The 20,822-nt window shown below is 38.6% G+C and overlaps 1 protein-coding gene across 13 annotated transcripts in view; it reads right to left on the reverse strand.

Moving 5' to 3' along the window:
• The window catches only part of JADE1 (jade family PHD finger 1), a 299,180-nt gene that overhangs the window by 204,965 nt on the left and 73,393 nt on the right, over window positions 1–20,822 (reverse strand). For 10 of the 13 annotated variants that reach the window (XR_015144264.1, XM_086346719.1, XM_086346730.1 and 7 more), the window contains one exon: window positions 2,987–3,049. The exons of 2 other annotated variants lie outside the window; for them this stretch is intronic. Coding sequence is in view for 5 of the 11 variants with exons in the window: in XM_086346719.1 (XP_086202845.1) it covers window positions 2,987–3,049 (63 nt within the window). In the remaining 6 variants the exon portion in view is untranslated. Of the gene's footprint in view, window positions 1–2,986; window positions 3,050–15,405; window positions 15,494–20,822 lie in introns of all 13 variants that reach the window. One more of the 13 variants, XM_086346723.1, reaches the window with a different exon arrangement.

Genomic DNA, 20,822 nt, shown 5'->3' on the forward strand with positions numbered 1-20,822 from the left:
TATCCTTACCAACAGCTCTGCAGCTAAACTTCATTTTCTCTCATTGTGGAGAAGTACTGAGGATCAGAAGGTCACTTGGCCAAAGTCACCAGCCAATCAACCACAGATCCGAAATTCAAATCTAGGTATGTGGGGCTCTTTCTACTACATCAGGTAACACCATTTGTAAATGTGAACCCATTCTGAGCACCAAAGGGCACTGACTTTAACTTGATGACTTTCAATTCCCTATTAGACTCAAGTTATTTTACCAGACTCAACATGTTCATTTACCTAGAACTTTTACAGAAGAGTAATAAGATTGGTGCATGCATGCATGCTAAGTCGCTTCAGTTCAGTTCAGTTGCTCAGTTGTGTCCGACTCTTTGTGACCCTGCAGCACGCCAGGCCTCCCTGTCCATCACCAACTCCCGGAGTTCACTCAGACTCATGTCCATTGAGTTGGTAATGCCATCCAGCCATCTCACCCTCTGGTGTCCCCTTCTCCTCCTGCCCCCAATCCCTCCCAGCATCAAAATCTTTTCCAGTGAGTCAACTCTTCGCATGAGGTGGCCAAAGTACTGGAGTTTCAGCTTTAGCATCATTCCTTCCAAAGAAATCCCAGGACTGATCTCCTTTAGAATGGACTGGTTGGATCTCCTTGCAGTCCAAGGGACTCTCAAGAGTCTTCTCCAACACCACAGTTCAAAAGCATCAATTCTTTGGTGCTCAGCTTTCTTCACAGTCCAAATCTCACATCCATACATGACCACTGGAAAAACCATAGCCTTGACTAGATGGATCTTTGTTGGCAAAGTAATGTCTCTGCTTTTGAATATGCTATCTAGGTTGGTCATAGCTTTTCTTCCAAGGAGCAAGTGTCTTTTAATTTCATGGCTGCAGTCACCATCTGCAGTGATTTTGGAGCACAGAAAAATAAAGTCTGACACTGTTTCCCCATGTATTTCCCATGAAGTGATGGGACCAGATGCCATGATCTTTGTTTTCTGAATGTTGAGCTTTAAGCCAACTTTTTCACTCTCCTCTTTCACTTTCATCAAGAGGCTTTTGAGTTCTTCTTCACTTTCTGCCATAAGGGTGGTGTCAGCTGCATATCTGGGGTTATTGATATTTCTCCCGGCAATCTTGATTCCAGCTTGTGCTTCTTCCAGCCCAGTGTTTCTCATGATGTACTCTGCATAGAAGTTAAATAAGCAGGGTGACAATATACAGCCTTGACGTACTCCTTTTCCTATCTGGAACCAGTCTGTTGTTCCATGTCCAATCCTAACTGTTGATTCCTGACCTGCATATAGGTTTCTCAAGAGGCAGGTCAGGTGGTCTGGTATTCCCACCTCTTTCAGAATTTTCCACAGTTTATTGTGATCCACACAGTCAAAGGCTTTGGCAGAGTCAATAAAGCAGAAACAGATGTTTTTCTGGAACTCTCTTGCTTTTTCGATGATCCAGTGGATGTTGGCAATTTGATCTCTGGTTCCTCTGCCTTTTTTAAAACCAGGTTGAACATGTGGAAGTTCATGGTTCACGTATTGCTGAAGCCTGGCTTGGAGAATTTTGAGCATTACTTTACTAGTGTGTGAGATGAGTGTAATTGTGCGGTAGTTTGAGCATTCTTTGGCATTGCCTTTTTTTGGGATTAGAATGAAAACTGACCTTTTCCAGTCCTGTGGGCACTGCTGAGTTTTCCAAATTTGCTGGCATATTGAGTGTAGCACTTTCACAGCATCATCTTTCAGGATTTGAAATAGCTCAACTGGAATTCCATCACCTCCACTAGCTTTGTTCATAGTGATGCTTTCTAAGGCCCACTTGACTTCACATTCCAGGATGTCTGGCTCTAGGTCAGTGATCACATCATCGTGATTGCTTGAGTCACGTCCAACTCCATGCGACCCCATAGACGACAGCCCACCAGGCTCCTCTGTGCCTGGGATTCTCCAGGCAAGAATACTGGAGTGGGTTGCCATTTCCTTTTCCAATGCATGCATGCATGCATGCTAAGTCACTTCAGTCATGTCCGACTCTGTGCGACCTTATAAACAGCAGCCCACCAGGCTCCTCTGTCCACAGGATTCTCTAGGCAAGAATACTGGAGTGCATTGCCATTTTGTTACTTGTGTTTTATCTCATAGAATTAGACTTGCTTGCTGCTACTTTTGGAGAAGGCAATGGCACCCCACTCCAGTACTCTTGCCTGGAAAATCCCATGGACGGAGGAGCCTGGTAGGCTGCAGTCCATGGGGTTGCTAAGAGTCAGACACGACTGAGCAACTTCACTTTCACTTTTCCCTTTCATGCATTGGAGAAGGAAATGGCAACCCACTCCAGTGTTCTTGCCTGGAGAATCCCAGGGACGGGGGAGACTGGTGGGCTGCCATCTATGGGGTTGCACAGAGTCGGACATGACTGAAGCAACTTAGCAGCAGCAGCAGCTGCTACTTTAAATTCTTTCATATCTTTTAAGTATTCCATTTGACCTGATCTTTTTCCTGGATGTGTTATGGAGAGTGTAGTCTCTAGTACTAGTGCATACAAATATCATGGCTTCTTTTTAGATGCATTAAAAAATGAAAGAATTTACCCCTAACACTAAGCATGTAGACACCACCACTATATAGCAGGCTTGTATGCACACGTATACTGGACTTAAACCAATCATTGGACAAAGCTTGGGCAAGGGTTGTTGCTAAATAGGAAAGGGGACAAAGCTCATGAAGAGGGGCAAAGAAAACAGGAAGCATGGTGAACTTTGCGTGTACAATAGTATTGCCATTATAGAGAATATCTGCTCAATAGATTATTCCCATGTCCCTCTTATATAGCCGTGTATTTAGTTGATCACTATCACCCAAAAAGGATAATGTGAGGAAATAAGGGAACTGTAGGTCTTAACATAATTTAAATGAAAATGAAAACTGCTTTTTATAGCTCTGAATCCAAAGCTTATGGTCTTAATGTAGATCAAAGATATGTCTACACTCTTTACCTGGATTTTTTCATTTGCTTGTATTTGATTTGCTTGTATCACCATGTTCCATTTCTGTTTTTTCTGAAAATAAAATGAAATAGAATTACCTCCTACACTCATACTGCTATTGACATTAAATTTCATCTTCTTTCATTATGATCAGCAAAGTTACTCATAACACTGGAATTTGTTTTCTGCTTTTAAAGTTATAGCTACTGTTGTTGGAAAAATTAGTATTGCTTTGGCACTGTGTTTCACCTAAACTCATGGCATTTCTGTACTATTTACCTTTCAGAAAGCTATTTTACAAAAAGAAAAAAGAAAATGGAGTACAGACTTCCAACAACACACATCTTTTCTGCTTTCTCCTTGGCTCTGAAAGAGGATGCATGAAACAGAATTTCAGGCTGTAATTAACGCAGCTCTTCATAAGATAAGAGGTTCTTTTATCTGTTAAAAAAAATTGCTGTACTAATTTTCAAGAATCAGAATGTTCCAGTTAATGCTTTTCCTACAAGAAGAATTCACCTTTTCTACTCTATTTGCAGTCAAATTTTCATATTTTTTAAAGGAAATTGGACATGGGTAAACATGCAATGATAGCAATATTATTTCATAGGACTGAGTCTAGAAAACTTAAATATTAACAATATGCTCAGATAAATCCTGAATAGGTGTTGCACAGAGAATTTCAAAATAATATCTACTCTACAGAAATGTACTTGTAGGCACAGACCTTTTGAATACAATTTACATCCAGCCCTTTCAATGGAGGTGGTAAACAAATTGAGAAATGTACCCTCGTTTGACATAGTAAGGGAATTCTTATGCCTTATAGTACTGTCCAAAGAAAGAAGAAACCTCTGCTGTTTCCATCCTGATTTAAATATCTCCTTGTATAATGCACATTGCAATTCAGAAACAATACTTTCTTTATGTATGTTTTGTGTGTGGGCTTGGAATAATTGGTAATGCATTGGCACCATGCTCCACCGAAACGCATGCCATGTGTATACTATTCAACTTTTTAAAAAATCCATTTCCCAAGAAGAAAATAGGAGTATAGCAAATAACTAGAAATTACAGACCACAAAATTCTTCCCTAAAGATCTGGTCGAAGAAGACCCCACTGAAAGCCAATATGGCTTACGTCACACTGCTGATTCACTGACCCCTTTGGATGGTCCTCCATTTCTGCATCCACAGATAACCAGATACCCATTCTTTCTCTTTCATCATGACAACCCTGTGAGATGGGTGTGAAAGGGAGTAAACTGTCATTGGGCACAAAGGCTAAGACGTTTGGTAAAAGCAGGAAATTAGGAGGTTTGACTTAAAAATCTAAGTAGATTTTCAATCTAGATTACTACAAGTAAAAATGAGTGGGAAGTTTTAGCAACAAGGTGACTGATATTTATGGTATACTAACAATTTATATTTAAGTGAAAATATATCTGTTACACTTCAAAAGTAGAAAATGATAATAAAGAGAATGGCAGTATAGCTTCTGGGTCTGTCCAGTGTTCACTTTTTCTTTGCACGTCTGCCTGTGCCTCTGTGCACACACATACACACATGTAGGATCCCTGGCCAGAGAAGAGTTCTTTCTTGTGTGTTCACAAAGAGATGAGAATTTTAAGCTCAGAACCTCTTGAAAATGAGAAACTTTTCTTGGCAGACAATCAACCGATTCTGAGTGAACAGAGCTGACAGAGCCCTTCTCCTTCTTTCTTTTTGTTCATATTGTTCACCCTCACACAAGGAGGGCTGCTAGGGAAGGTAAGAGGACCCTCAAATAAGATGAAGGTGAATTTTTCTGGACTAGCTGCCAAGCAGTGCTAAGCTTCAGTTAACCTGTTACCTGTCTTCCTTGCCTCTGGCCCTCAGTTTTCCTTTTGTATCCTGAAAATAGCATTGACATTAAATTGGGTCAGTGGAAAAAAAAATCAGTGACCAACTCCAGCTTATAATTTTGCTCCCCAAGAAAACATTTTGTAAATAGCCCTTATCTAGAGTGTGCACTATATAAGGCTCCTAGGGTGGTAATTGAATATTTCACCTTAGGAAAAGATGCTGATTATTTTAGACTTGAATTTCCACAGTCAGAAAATTCACCTAATGCCATTCTAATGTGTTATGTTTCACAAAGAGAGTTTTAAATGAATGTAAGTAGATATATACCCAATAGAAGTCCTTGCAATATACACTATGGGACAAGCACAAGAATGTTCATAGAAGCACTATTCAAAATAAACTATCTGGAAATAGGCTAAGTGGAAATTTTCCTATTTCTGGATATAGGAAAATAAAGTGAGGCATATGGTCATATATGAAATATTACAGAGCAGTAAAAATGAATGGACTACAGCTACATATGACAATATGGATGAATCTTTATTTTTTGGCTGTGCTGGGTCTTAGTTGGGGCATGTGGTATCAGTTCCCTGACCAGGGATCGAACCTGGACTCCTTCCATTGGGAGTTTGGAGTCTTAGCCACTGGACCACCAGGGAAGCCCCCATATGGATGAATCTTAAACATAATACTGTGTGAAAAAGTAAGTTCCAAAACCTCAGATATGCAGATGATGCATATCTAATGGCAGAAAGCAAAGAGAAACTAAAGAGCCTCTTGATAAAGGTGAAAAAGGAGAGGAAAAAAGCTGGCTTAAAACTTAGGATTCAAAAAGTTAAGATCATGGCATTTGGTGTTATCATTTCATGGCAAATAGAAGGAGAAAAAAAGGAAATAATGACAGACCTTATTTTCTTGGGCTCCAAAATCACTATGGAGGGTGACTGCAGCCATGAAATTATAAGACGCTTGCTCCTTGGAAGAAAAGCTATGACAAACCTAGACAGCATATTAAAAAGCAGAGACATCACTTGCCAAAAAAGGTCCATATAGTCAAAGCTATGGTTTTTCCTGAAGTCAAATAGGATGTGAGAGTTAAGAAGACTGAGCACCAAAGAACTGATGCTTTCAGACTGTGATGCTGGAGAAGACTCTTGAGAGTCCCTTGAACAGCAAGGAGATCAAACCAATCCATCCTAAAGGAAATCAGTGCTGAATATTCATTGAAAGGACTGATGCTGAAGCTGAAGCTCCAATCTTTTGGCCACCTGATACAAAGAGCCAACTCATTGGAAAAGACCATGATGCTGGGAAAGATTGAGAGCAGGAGGAGAAGAGGACAACAGAGGACTAGATGGTTGCATGGCATCATGGACTCAATGGACATGAGTTTTAGCAAACTCTGGGAGATAGGAAAAGACAGGGAAGCCTGGCGTACCACAGCCCATGGGGTTGCAGAGTTGGACATGACTTAACGACTGAACAACAACAACAATATCCCCTTTAAAGTAAAAAAGTAACTATGAAATTCATTTAGCAGGTGTATATATATATATACATATAGTGGTAAAACTATAAAAAATGCAAAAAAATAGTGCTTATATTTGTAGTGAGTCAGAGATGGGATGGAAGAGCAGGACATAGGTAGATTTTTGTCAATGTTTCAAATATGAAATGTTAGTTCATGTTTGCTTATTAAATATTAATAATCAAAGAAATAAAGGGACATACTTAGGAAGAAAATCAACAAGAAATAAAGTATTGACAGAATATGTGATAGTGTTTACATAAAAATGCAGTAGGATACTGAGTTTTATGCAAAATAAAATAAGTAACAAAAGACTGAATGTATCATAAGGGCAACACACTACAGGATCTGGATCTGGCCACTTCTGATTGTCCTCATATGTGATCCTTCCCGAACTCCTTTGGGAGCCATCTCCCTTCTAGTTTGAATTCCTAACAGTGGAGATTCCTTATGACTTTATCATTCATCATTTCTCTTCTCTTGTCTGTTGGTAATCTCTCTTTGGAGAGTATATCCATTTGCATGTCTCTGCCTTTCAGATGACTCCTCAGACCTATCCATCCAATGATGAATTCCCACCAGCAGCACAATCCCAACTGCTCAGAGTATCTCTTCATGGATTCTAGTCATTTTCTCAAAGCTAATCACTAAGATGACCATGAACTAATTACATAAACTTTCTGATGTTAGCTTCCTCATCTTTGAAAATAAGTGTCTGTGAGTATAACTTTTAAAGCCCTTGAAGTGAAGCGAAGTGAAAGTCTCTCAGTCATGTTTGACTCTTTGAGACCCCATGGACTATACAGTCCATGGAATTCTCCAGGCCAGAATACTGGAGTGGGTAGCATTTCCCTTCTCCAGGGGATCATCCCGACCCAGGGATCTAAGGTCCTTTCAGTTCAGTCACTCAGTCATGTCCAGCTCTTTGTGACCCCATGGACTGCGGCATGCCAGACTTCTCTGTCCATCACCAACTCCCAGAGCCTACTCAAACCCATGTCCATTGCATTGATGCTGCCATCCAACCATCTCATCTTCTGTCATCCCCTTTTCCTCCCGCCTTCAATCTTTCCCAGCATCAGGATGTTTTCTAATGAGTCTGTTCTTCACATCAAGTAGCTAAAGTATTGGAGCTTCAGCTTCAGCATCAGTCCTTCCAATGAATATTCAGGTCTGACTTCCTTTAGGATGGACTGGTTGGATCTCCTTGCAGTCCAAGGGACTATCAAGAGTCTTCTCCAACACCACAGTTCAAAAGCATCAATTCTTCGGTGCTCAGCTTTCTTTATAGTACAACTCTCACAACCATACATGACTACTGGAAAAACCATAGCTTTGACTAGACGGATCTTTGTTGGTAAAGTAATGCCTCTGCTTTTTAATATGCTGTCTAGGTTTCTCATAGCTTTTCTTCCAAGGAGCAAGTAATTTCATGGCTGCAGATACCATCTACAGTGATTTTGGAGACCCCCAAAATAATGTCTCTCACTGTTTCCATTGTTTCCCTATCTATTTGCCATGAAGTGATGGGACCAGATGCCATGATGTTAGTTTTCTGAATGTTGAATTTTAAGCCAACTTTTTCACTCTCCTCTTTCACTTTCATCAAGAGGCTCTTTAGTTCTTCATCACTTTCTGCCATAAGGGTGGTGTCATTTGTGTATAGGGGGTTATTGATCTAAGGTCCTTATGATCTCTAAATTTGAATTTATAAATTATTGACTCTTCTTCACATTAGTCATTTGTCCAGGATACTACCATGATTCTAGGCTTAACTTTGACATATTTCTAGTTTTGTTTATACCCAATCAAACCAAACTTTGTCATTTTTAAATGCCTCTCAAATTTATCCCATTTTTTCCATTTCCCTGGTTTTACCTTAGCCCTGGACCTTATGAGTTTATACCTGAATTAATTTAAATATATTTTTAACAGATTTTCCTGCTTACCATTCTCTTCTTCTTCCAAGCCCTCTCATACATTACTTCCAGATTATTCATAGAAATAGCTTAAAATATTATGCCAGGCCAGCCATAATTCTTTATTACCTCATAAGCAATCCCAACAAGTCCATCCTAAAGGAGATCAGTCCTGAGTGTTCATTGGGAGGACTGATGCTGAAGCTGAAACTCCAATACTTTGGCCACCTGATGCAAAGAACTGACTCATTTAAAAAGACCCTGATGCTAGGAAAGATTGAAGGTGGGAGGAGGAGGTGACAACAGAAGATGAGATGGTTGGATGGCATCACCGACTCAACAGACATGAGTCTGAGTAAACTCCAGGAGTTGGTGATGGACAGGGAGGCCTGGCATGCTGCAGTCCACAGGGTCACAAAGAGTCAGACATGACTGAGCGGCTGAACTGAGCTGAAGCAATCCCAATACCCTTAACAACAAGTTTAAGATCCTATATAACTTCATAAAACCATCTATCCAGCTTTTTCTCTTACCACTCCTCAATACTTAAATCTCAGTGAAACTACCATCATCACTGTCACACAAATACACGCAATAATTTCTACTTCTGAATAATTTATGTTAATTCCTCAAACCAAAATGTTCTCTTCCCTCTTTTTTCAACCAAAGATGCCCATTTTTTTCAAGAACCAACTATAATTTCACCTATGTACAGCTTTCTCCAACACCTCACATCTCTGTTGAACTTTCTTTTCACCCAGATACCACGGCAATTTAGCTTTCATTATGGACAATTAATAATTGCTCTTTCTCAAGTTACTGGGTTAAAAAAAAAAATCTTTCAACTGAATTACAATATTCCTAAAGGAATATCCAGAGGAAACAGAGATTAAATTGCCAACATCCATTGGATCATCGAAAAAGCAAGAGAGTTCCAGAAAAATATCTATTTCTGCTTTATTGACTATGCCAAAGCCTTTGACTTTCACAATAAACTGTGGGAAATTCTGAAAGAGATGGGAATACCAGACCACCTGACCTGCCTCTTGAGAAATCTGTATGCAGGTCAGGAAGCAACAGTTAGAACTGGACATGGAACAACAGACTGGTTCCAAATAGGAAAAGGAGTACGTCAAGGCTGTATATTGTCACCCTGCTTATTTAACTTCTATGCAGAGTACATCATGAGAAACGCTGGACTGGAAGAAACACAAGCTGGAATCAAGATTGCCGGGAGAAATATCAATAACCTCAGATATGCAGATGACACCACCCTTATGGCAGACAGTGAAGAGGAACTCAAAAGCCTCTTGATGAAGGTGAAAGAGGAGAGTGAAAAAGTTGGCTTAAAGCTCAACATTCAGAAAATGAAGATCATGGCATCTGGTTCCATCACTTCACGGGAAATAGATGGGGAAACAGTGGAAACAGTGTCAGACTTTATTTTTCTGGGCTCCAAAATCACTGCAGATGGTGACTGCAGCCATGAAATTAAAAGATGCTTACTCCTTGGAAGAAAAGCTATGACCAACCTAGATAGCATATTAAAGAGCAGAGACATTACTTTGCCAACAAAGGTCCATCTAGGCTATGGTTTTTCCAGTAGTCATGTATGGATGTGAGAGTTGGTCTGTGAAGAAAGCTGAATGCCGAAGAATTGATGCTTTTAAACTGTGGTGTTGGAGAAGACTCTTGAGAGTCCCTTGGACTGCAAGGAGCTCCAACCAGTCCATTCTGAAGGGGATCAGCCCTGGGATTTCTTTGGAAGGAATGATGCTGAAGCTGAAACTCCAGTACTTTGGCCACCTCACGCGAAGAGTTGACTCATTGGAAAAGACTCTGATGCTGGGAGGGATTGGGGGCAGGAGGAGAAGGGGACGCCAGAGGATGAGATGGCTGGATGGCATCACTGACTCGATGGACATGAGTCTGAGTGAACTCCAGGAGTTGGTGATGGACAGGGAGGCCTGGCGTGCTGCGATTCATGGGGTTGCAAAGAGTTGGACATGACCAAGCGACTGAACTGAGATCTAAAACTGTGCACAACCTAAAAAAATCATTATCTATTAGAATATAGTTGATTTAATCTTTATTGAGTACTTGTATATGACACTGTGGTAAGCACAAGGGCCTTACAAAGTTAAATATATAATTCTCCTCAAGAAGCTCAGAATCTATTGAACTTGGAGTAATACAGTCTTTTACTTTCAAATGTTTAGACTTAAAATCTAACCTCTCTCTAGAGATACAGACCAGTTATATCCGACTCCCTTCAAGATCTCTAATTAGAGGTTTCACAGGTACTCATTTCAAATATAACTTCCTCCTACACCTATCTCTCCCAATACAATTCTGTCAAATTTTGTTATATAATTTAAAGCTATGTTATTAGCCCTATTTAAATTAAAAATTGTTATATTGTCCTGGGAATTGTCCTTTCATTATTTAATCCCTTATGATACTTCATTCCTTAAAAAATATTTTGTTTGATATTAATTTAGAGAATACAGCTGTCAAATTTGTTGATTTTATTTTTAACCCTTATACTTCAAAATATGCTCTTAAATTTTAGGTATGTTACTTATAAAGATGGTAAGATTATCATTTTTTTCTCAATCCAATTGAGAATCTCAATCTTTAAGCTGGAATATTTAGTCCACTTGTATGTATTATAATTTTGATATATCTAGTTATTTCTCTTGTCTTCATTTACATCTTGTCCTTGCCTTTCTTTTTAGTGTTGTTCCTGTTTTTCTTTTTAAAAAAATTCTAGCCTTCTCTTGGATCAATCATTATTCCTACTTCCTTTCACTAATGTTTTGGACAGTATATATACCTTATAACCACCCTCTTAGTGTTTAAGTTTTAAAAACATCTATATTCAAATTAAAATTAATCAATTGCTCTAATTTTAAACAGATGAACCTTAGATCCCTTTAACATCCGTTTGATCATCTCTCCTTCATTTTACATGTAATTGTTGTCCAAATTTTAGTTCTTTTTATTAACATAAAATCAGACATTATAATTTTGTGATTTATTCAATTATGTATTTATTCAGCTACATGTTTAACAACTTGTCCATTCTTTCTTACACTTAAACTTTCTGCATAAAAATTTTCTCTTCCTGAAGTACATCCTTTATAAATTATTTTATTAAGAAGAGTTGGTTGTAGGGAATTCCCTGGTGGTCCAGTGGTTAAGGCTCTGTGCTTCCGCTGGACGGGGCACAGGCTCAGCACCTGATCAGAGAACTAAGATCTTGCAAGCTGTATGGTGCGGTCACAAAAATGAATAAAATACAAATCTACATATGAGTGCTTATATGTCCAGAAATGTTTCTTATGCCCCTCATGTTCTTTAGTGATTATCAGTGTATGACTTTGTAGTTCACAGTTATTTTATCTTAGCATTGTGAAAATATTATTTTGTTGTCTTTTGGCTTCTATTGTTGCTATCAGTCAGTTGCTAATATTTAAAGACTGTTTTATCTATACTCAGCATTTTATAATAACTTATAATGGAAAAGAATCTTAAATATATACACATATACACATATGTGTGTGTATATATATGGGAGTTGGTGATGGACAGGGAGGCCTGGCATGCTGCAGTTCATGGGGTTGCAAAGAGTCGGACACGACTGAGTGACTGAACTGAATTGATATATATATATACACATTTCTGTATACCTGAAACTAACACAACATTGTAAATCAACTATATTTCAACAAAAGTTTAAAAACATAAAGACAATGTCTTTTTTCTTTTGATTACATTAAATTTCTTTAAATTACTTTTAATATCTCTCCTTTGATTATTTTTTCTTGTAGTTCCCCAACAATGTGTCTGCTGCTGCTGCTAAGTCGCGTCAGTCGTGTCCGACTCTGTGCGACCCTGTAGATGGCAGCCCACCAGGTTCCTCGTCCCTGGGATTCTCCAGGCAAGAACACTGGAGTGGGTTGCCATTTCCTTCTCCAATGCATGAAAGTGAAAAGTGAAAGTAAAGTCGCTCAGTCCTGTCTGACTCTTAGTGACCCCATGGATTATAGTCTACCAGGCTCCTCGTCCATGGGATTCTCAAGGCAAGAGTACTGGAGTGGGGTGCCATTGCCTTCTCCAAACAATGTGTCTAAGTGTATATTTATTTTCATTTGGGTCCCCTTGTGCCTTCAGAATCTGATGATTCATATCTTTCATCCATTCTGGAAAATTCTTAGCTCTTATTTCTTTGAATATTGTGTCTCTATGATGATCTCTACTCTATCTGGTATTCCAGATAATTCTTCTCATTCCTCCATATCCCTTACTCTTTTAAATATTTTTTTTCTATTTCCCAATTTACTAATTTTCCTTCTATTGTAGCCAATTTTCTATTTAACTGAATTTTTAAATCAAATAACTATATTTTGTATTTCTAGAAGTTCTATCTTATTCATGTTTTCAAAATTGTATTACCCTCCAAGCATCTTATTCTTTTCTTATGGTTTAATCCTTTTACGTCTTTAGCCATTTTTAAATGTTTATTTTATAATCTTAAGTCAGTAGTTCCATTATCTCAAATATCTGGGAATTTAAGTTTGCTCTTATTGTCTCTGTGGATTCTTACAGTGGAGTCCCTCTCCTCCACATGTGCTTTATAGTTTTTGATTGGATTCTTCTTCAGCAAGGCTTTATCTGTAGGAATCTTTGCATAGATCACATTGAACTTATGGTTCTCCAAAGAAGGTCATTTGCTTCTATTGGGCAAATCTGTGTTATCTCTGGCTTTTAATGTGGATTTCTAGGCTGAAAATTTTTTTAGACAATTCAAGCAGTATAAATTAAAATCCAAACCTACATGAGAAATTTTTTTCCCCTCTATCCAAAGCCCAGGCCAAGATAGGAAAGCTTCCTTATCACTTCACAGTGTCCATAGTTGTTTTGTTTTTATTTTTGTTTTCTTTTATGGCAGGTATAGCCCTCAATGACCTTTGCTTTATGCACTGACCCCTTTTCTATCCCTTGCTTCACTGGCACTCAAGGCTTAACTTCCTGCATCCACCAGAAATCTCCTTTGAAGTTTGCTAGAATTCAGTTCATGCCTAGATTTTTTATTTTTCTTCAATCTTAACTTTTATTTATTGGGGATTTACTTTTCATGCTATAAGCTCAACTATGCATTTAATGCTATTTTTTTTTCAGAAGGATCCTCACATTATGTGATCTGCTTTATGCTACAATCTAAAATTCTAGCCCACTGTTTTAGATCTTGGTCTTGTTTCTCCACCAACTCCCATGGACCTGGTGTTTCAGACTATTCTTTTCTTTCTGAAGCAGCCTAACCCAGGACTCAAACATTTTGATTTGCTTTCTCTCCATTCCTATGCCTGTGCCAACTTTCAGGGATACTGGCCAGGCTCTGACCCTGATCTCTGCCTACCAAGAAGGGAATACTGGCCAAAAAATTGTCTGTGTGTGTGTGTGTGTGTGTGTGTGTGTGTGCGCGCGCGCGCGCGCGCACAGTTGGGTCAGACTCTTTGTGACCCCATGGACTGTAGCCCACCAGGCTCCTCTGTCCATGGGATTTTCCAGGCAAGGATATTGGAGTGGGTTGCCATTTCCTTCTCCAGATGACCTTTCCGATCCAGGGATCAAAGCTGCATCTCTTGTGTCTCCTGCATTGGCAGGTAGATTCGTTACCACTAGTGCTACCTGTGCTGTGCTGTGCGTAGTTGCTCAGTAGTGTCCGACTCTTTGCGACCCCATGGACTGTAGCCCTCCAGGCTCCTCTGTCCATGGGGATTTCTCCAGGCAAGGATATTAGAGTGGGTAGCCATGCCCTCCTCCAGGGGATCTTCCCAACCCAGAGATCAAACCCAGGTCTCCCACTGCAAGCAGATTCTTTACTGTTGAGTCACCAGGGAAGTGCTACCTAGGAAGCCCTATTTCATTGCCATATTCATTGTCCTTTGCCTTCTGGTCCATCTTTAAGATTACCTCTTGAACAACATTTTCTAAAATTCAGATCTGATTATGTAACCCCCTATATAAACTCTCCAGCACCAAAAAAAGGATAGTTCTATTTTTTAAAAAGGCTATAATATTTAAAACTATTAATGCTATAAAAGTCAAAGAAAGGCTATAGAGTGTTCTAGATTAAAAGAGTAAAAGGACATAATAACTAAATGTGATTCTTTATCTTAGACTGGATCTTGTCCTGGAAGGCGCAAAATGCTATTAAAACATGTTATTGTTTCAGTAGACAAAACTGGCATATGAATCCCAAGTTAGATTAAAAAGTATTATATCAGTGTTCAATTTACTAAAGCTGGTAACTGTTGTGTGGTTATGAAGAGGGCATCCCTATTTCTATGAAAAACACACAAAGGTATTTAGGAGAAGAGGATCATGATTCCACTTACTCTTGAGTGGTACAGGAAAACGTATGTGTATGTATATGTGTACACACACTTATGTATGTATGTATTATGAGAGAGAGATCAAATAAAAAAGCAAATGGGACAAAATATTAACAATAAGTGAATCTGAGTAAAGGAGATATATATATGTGTTCCTTATATTAATACTCACAATTTTTCTGTAAATCTGAAGTTATTTATAAATAATTAAGGGTAAGAATGTTAAAACCTTTTGGAGCTTCCCTGGTGGCTCAGTGGTAAAGAATCCACCTGCCAATGCAGGAGACCAGATTAAATTCCTGATCCGGGAAGATCCCACATGCCACGGAGCAACGAACCTGTGTACCACAACTATTGATCCTCCTCTAGAGCCCAGGAACCGCAGCTACTGAAGCCCAAGCACCCTAGAGCCTGTGTTCTGTAACAAGAGAAGCCACCACAGTGAGAAGCCGGCACATCACGACTAGAAAGTAGCTCCCACTCTCCACAATGGGGAAAAGCCTGCACAGCTATGAAGACCCAGCACAGCCATTAAATTACCAAAAAAAAAAACCACCTCTGCTGTTTCTCTGCTACCCAAGGATGTACATTAGATGCTTAATAGCCTGGCTTCAATGTTTTTCCTAGCTGCATCTGTTCCCATTTCCCTTCTCACACCCCAGTAAGCAGCCCAGTGTTTCCCAATTCCCAAATTCAGATCACAGCTTCCTGCCTTGCACAAGCAAGTCCCTATACCTGGAGTATTTTTGTGCTCCTTCCTGCTCAGAAAATTTTCATTTCTTCAAGCTCCAGTTCAAAATTTTCTTTCCTCCAAGAAAGTTCCCTGAAAAAGTTTATGGAATGCTTTAAAACAAAAGTAAGATGCTCAGAAAGCTAGGAAGAAATAAACAATATATTTTATTTAAAAGAAGAAACATGTGGAAAACAAAAGATTTTGAGAGAGTGGGCTAATTTCATTTTACACTTTAAAAAAATTTTCTGTATGGTTCAGCATGAAAAGGTGAAGTGAAAGTGTTAGTCACTCAGTTGTGTCCGACTCTTTGCAACCCCATGAACTGTAGCCCATCAGGCTCCTCTGTCCATGGAATTCTCCAGGCAAGAATACTGGAGTGGGCAGACATTCACTTCTCCAAGGGATCCTCCAGACCCAGAGATTGAATCCAGGTCTCCTGCATTGCAGGCGGATCCTTACATAGCTTCAAAGTCTTCCACTCAACCTGGAACTTGTATTTGAAATTTTCTCCTATGTCACAATATGCTATGTTATATTACAACAATATTTTTTACATCCTATAAGATAACATGTGTATTACTAGTTCTTTGAGCATTGGTTTCACCAGTCACAATGTGGAGCAGCAACTATCTTATTCATTTTTACATCCTAACATATGGCAAGATACCTAGGATGTAGAGGATTCTAAATAAACAGAATAAATCATTGTATAAAACAACAACCTAAGCACCAAATTTAATTTTAACATGCATATGCACATATCCTCCAACCTTAACACTGCTATCATCCTAGTAAATAAATAGCAAACACTTGGCAAAAATGTTTTCACTGGACCTACTCCTTCCCATGGGCAATCTAGTGAATACAATCCACTTTTCGCCAGTTCTCACTAGGTAGTATGATGTGTAATGGGTAAGTGAATAAATGGCTATAGGCCTATACATATTGAGGCCTTTAAGGAGCAAATTTACATAAAGCCAAACCTAGTTATGGTCAGAAATCAAAAATCCCACCAGACGCAAAGCAATTTGTAACAAAATTCCATTTTAAGTCTATTTGTCTTTGGTTTCTTAGACTGTTAAAAATACTTCTGACTCTAGGTACATCAGTTTTTGAACAAACATCAGCATCTGTGTAGCTAGATTTGCCAGATAAATGTATGTATTCATTTGCCCCTGTTTTTAGAAAATCTGTAATTTTGTACTTTGAATTCATGAAGACAATTATATTAGTAGATATTTAAAAAAGCACCATTCATGTACTAGGTTTTCTAGAGAATAAAGAGAAGAGAGCCTTCTAGGATTTAAATTTAAATTAAAAATCAAGTAAACTTATATTTTTATAGTCCACAAACCACTTGGAAATGGTACAACTTTCCCAAATCTAATTTAAATCGTAGCTAAGAATATCCTAGCATATCAGTTGTTTCCTGGAATTTTAACTAATACTGGAAGAGATGTGAAGAGACATTTTCTTTTAAGGATGGAGTTAAATAACTGTTAAGAATTTTATTTTTTATAACAAAGCTATAATATTGAGTAAAATTTTATTGCATTTTAGTGCAATATAAAGTCTATAGATTCTGATGTTAATCTAGGTGTCTCAGACCACAGTCTTTATAAGCAAAAGGTCTCACCTCTTATTTCACTGAATCTCCCACTCATGTTACAATTCATGGCATTTGATTTCTTTTAGTATGGCTAGTCTTTTCACAAGCTAAAAATTAAAGATGTGCTGCAACTAGAGTTCTTGAATTACAAAGCTCAATGATTATATTTGATATAAGCTCTTCTAATCTACAATTAGGGACTAATGAGGACATGCTGTTGACTCAAAAAGGTTGAGAAGCTTACATTTGATGACCCAGGATAAATTCCAACTCCTTGAGTTCTAATAATAAGCCACAGCACATTATTTTCTTTCTTTCACTTGACCTTTGTCCCACATATGACATATAACTCAGAACTAGAGATGTGTTTCCTGGAAAAAGAAGAAAATTAGAGCAAACATAATTGCTGTCAGCAAATACTTTGCAGACCTTGGCTCCAGAGGGCAGAGCCCATGGGTAGAAATTCATAGGGATAACAATACCAACTCAATGTAAAGAGTTTCCAATATGAAAAGCTACCACATAATAGAATGGGCTGCTTTCCAACTTCCTGTCAGGCTAACTATTTAAGTAGCAGCAGGTGACCACCTACAAGGCTGTTGTCAAGGCGATTCCAACACTGGACCAGGCACTGCTACAGTCATCTAAAGTCTAAAACTCTGTAATTCTGTAATATTAGAGATTTAATGCTTATAGTATTATTGTCATTCGGTCTAGTTTCTGTTACTATCAAAGTCTTGCTGACATTTTTATCTGTATAGGTTAAAGTCACTGAAAATGGTCAGTGCCCCTGACGTAAATGTCAGTTTCCTAATCTAGAGAGTGAGAGGGTTGATGAAATGATCTCCAGAATTACACCTACTTCTAGCCATATTCTGAAATCCATAGGAGGAGGGTATTTACCTCACGAACACTTTTGGAGTAACACATAAGAAATTTAATAAATGCATGCTGTTTTTCAACAACACTTATAATCTTTGGGAATTTATTCTTTGTAACTGATTTTAGTAATTTTGATTGCTTTTGTCAGTGGGAAAGACAATGTCACATAATTAAAATAATAATCTTAATAATTTGTGTTTGTTAATCTGTGACAAAACCTCCAGCTTTATTTTGTCAGAAGTAAATTACAAATAGCACATAACTTGCAGCTCCTACAATTTTTCACAATTTAAAAATTGAAGGTGTGTTGCAACCAGAGTTCTTGAATTTCAGGCTCAATGATTATATTTGATATAAGATCCTCTGATCTACAATTAGAGACTTATGAGGATATGCTGTTGACTTAAAAAGGTTGAGAATCTTGTATGTAATGACCCAGAGTAAATTCTAATTCCATGAGTTCTAATAATGTCACAGCACTATACACACACACATATATACACATATGCTGCTGCTGCTGCTGCTAAGTCGCTTCAGTCGTGTCCGACTCTGCGCGACCCCGTAGACGGCAGCCCACCAGGCTCCCCCGTCCCTGGGATTCTCCAAGCAAGAACACTGGAGTGGGTTGCCATTTCCTTCTCCAGTGCATGAAAGGGAAAAGTGAAAGTGAAGTCGCTCAGTCGTGTCCGACTCAGCGACCCCATGCACTGCAGCCTACCAGGCTCCTCTGTCCATGGGATTTTCCAGGCAAGAGTACTGGAGTGGGTCTCCATTGCCTTCTCCAATATACACATACGCATGTATACAAATACTCACATATATATACACACATATGTCTCCAGGAGATGTACATCTTTACCTGACCAGCAAGTGATACATGCCACATTATAGGATTGCCAATACTCCATTCACTGAGACTGCATTAACACCAAGTCACTGAGCTTCCTAATACCTCATGTGGACTCCTTCACCCTAATCTGTGGTATTCTTGACACCTAACCTCTGAGATAACCAACACTCCAGCAGGTATTGAAGTTAAATCCTCTCAGACCAATGCTACACATTAAATGTGGACTGTGAGATTGAGAAACTGAATTTTATTTTTAAAATTAATTAATTTTAATTGGAGGCTAATGACTTTACAATATTACAGTGGTTTTTGCCATACATTGGCATGAAATAGCCATGGGTGTACATGTGTCCCCCATCCTGAACTCTCCCCCCACCTCCCTCCCCATCCCATCCCTCAGGGTTGTCCCAGTACACCAGCTTTGAGTGCCCTGGAGAAACCAAATTTTAAAAGTGATTTAATTTTAACTCCTCTAAATAATCACACAGTTTGTGGCACATATTTACTGGCGTAGCTTTAGGTCTTACTCAAGCCCAACTTCCTTAGGGCAGACTTATCTAAGTCCCCATCTGGGTTCAGAGTCCTCTCCCTCATGACCCTCATCCCTGCCTATAGTACCTATCTTACTTTGTACATTCATTGCATGATTATTTTTCATTGTGGCTGCATTTGCTCACCAGTATATCTCGCCATCTAGCATAGTTCCTGGCACACCAAAAGTATTTCTCAATATATGAATGAATGAATGAACACTGTGACAGAAGAAGAGAGGGCGCAGATTAAAACTGCTGCCAATAATCTTCGATGGATAATCCTTTCCAAAGAAAGATGACTATGCTACTAGAGTTACGGGTGGCATGAACAAGAAAACTGGACAACCCATGTCCCATGTCTACTGGCCAGCACTGCTGCCAATGGATACAAGGACAGATAACACTGACGCTTGAAAGCAAGCTCCTTGCTCTCAGACTATAGGTGTCATCTCGTTACCCACCACCATCTACCAGGTTACCAACTGCCAAATTTCAACTGTCAAAACAATATCCTTTTCCAGGAGAGCTAAGAGCCTGATAATTTATTCTGATATACTTATACTCAGGCTGCTACTGACTTTTCATAATTTTAAAAATACTGGGGTAATGTATTCAAAAGTAAAGAACATTATTTCAACACCTGATTTACTCAATTTAACATATGGCTTATATCTAAATGTGTTTGAAAAAGATTATACATTCTCAAATGAATAGAATTATAATTTCCCCTATTTAAGGGTTACATAATTAAATGTAGGCATGTAATTTTTGTGGAAACAGACATAATATCATCTAGAACATCCTAAAATATTCCTGTTGCATCTCCTACTGATATTCTCCTCAGGAAAAAAATAGGAAAAATTAACCTCACGGAGAATCCTCCACATCTAACACCCTAATTCTTCCTGTGAGAAGTTTGAAAATTCCTTTCTAAAGTCAAAAATTCTTGAGGACTCTCCATTTTATTGTAATTATATTTTCAGCGTTCAGTTGGATGAGAAAACATGTAACAAAAAAGGCTTCTGTAAACCCACTAATGTTCTGAAATGAATAATCACTACAGGGTTTATACTTCCTTCTTGGCTCAGACAGGTAAAGAATCCACCTGCCAATGCAAGAGTTGCGGGTTTGATCCCTGGGTTGAGAAGATCCCTGAAGAAGGAAATTGCAATCCACTCCAGTATTCCTGCCTGGGAAATCCCATGAGCAGAGGAGCCTGGTGGGTGACAGTCCACGAGGTCACAAATAATCAAATATGACTAAAACACACAAATATATGCATCGTATTACTTATTTACAATAAAAATAATGTTTGCAGTGAAAACACATGCTTGCTCATCTAACTCCATTATTTTCACCACAGCTCACAGCCCTTAGGTGGGGGGAACGTTAGGAAAGAGTTTTAAGCATATTTACTGTTATATATTCAGTGGTTCAATATCTCGAAAAATGGAAGGAAGAGGAAAATGGAGTAACTGAGCAGAGACAATCTTAGGCAAAACACACATGCAAAAAAATTTTTTCCCTCTTATATGTACTTTTCAC

The sequence above is a fragment of the Bos grunniens genome, chromosome 17 (assembly GCF_055505025.1).
Source record: "Bos grunniens cultivar Pamir isolate PY7600 chromosome 17, Bosgru_T2T1.0, whole genome shotgun sequence".
Lineage (NCBI taxonomy): Eukaryota > Metazoa > Chordata > Mammalia > Artiodactyla > Bovidae > Bos > Bos grunniens.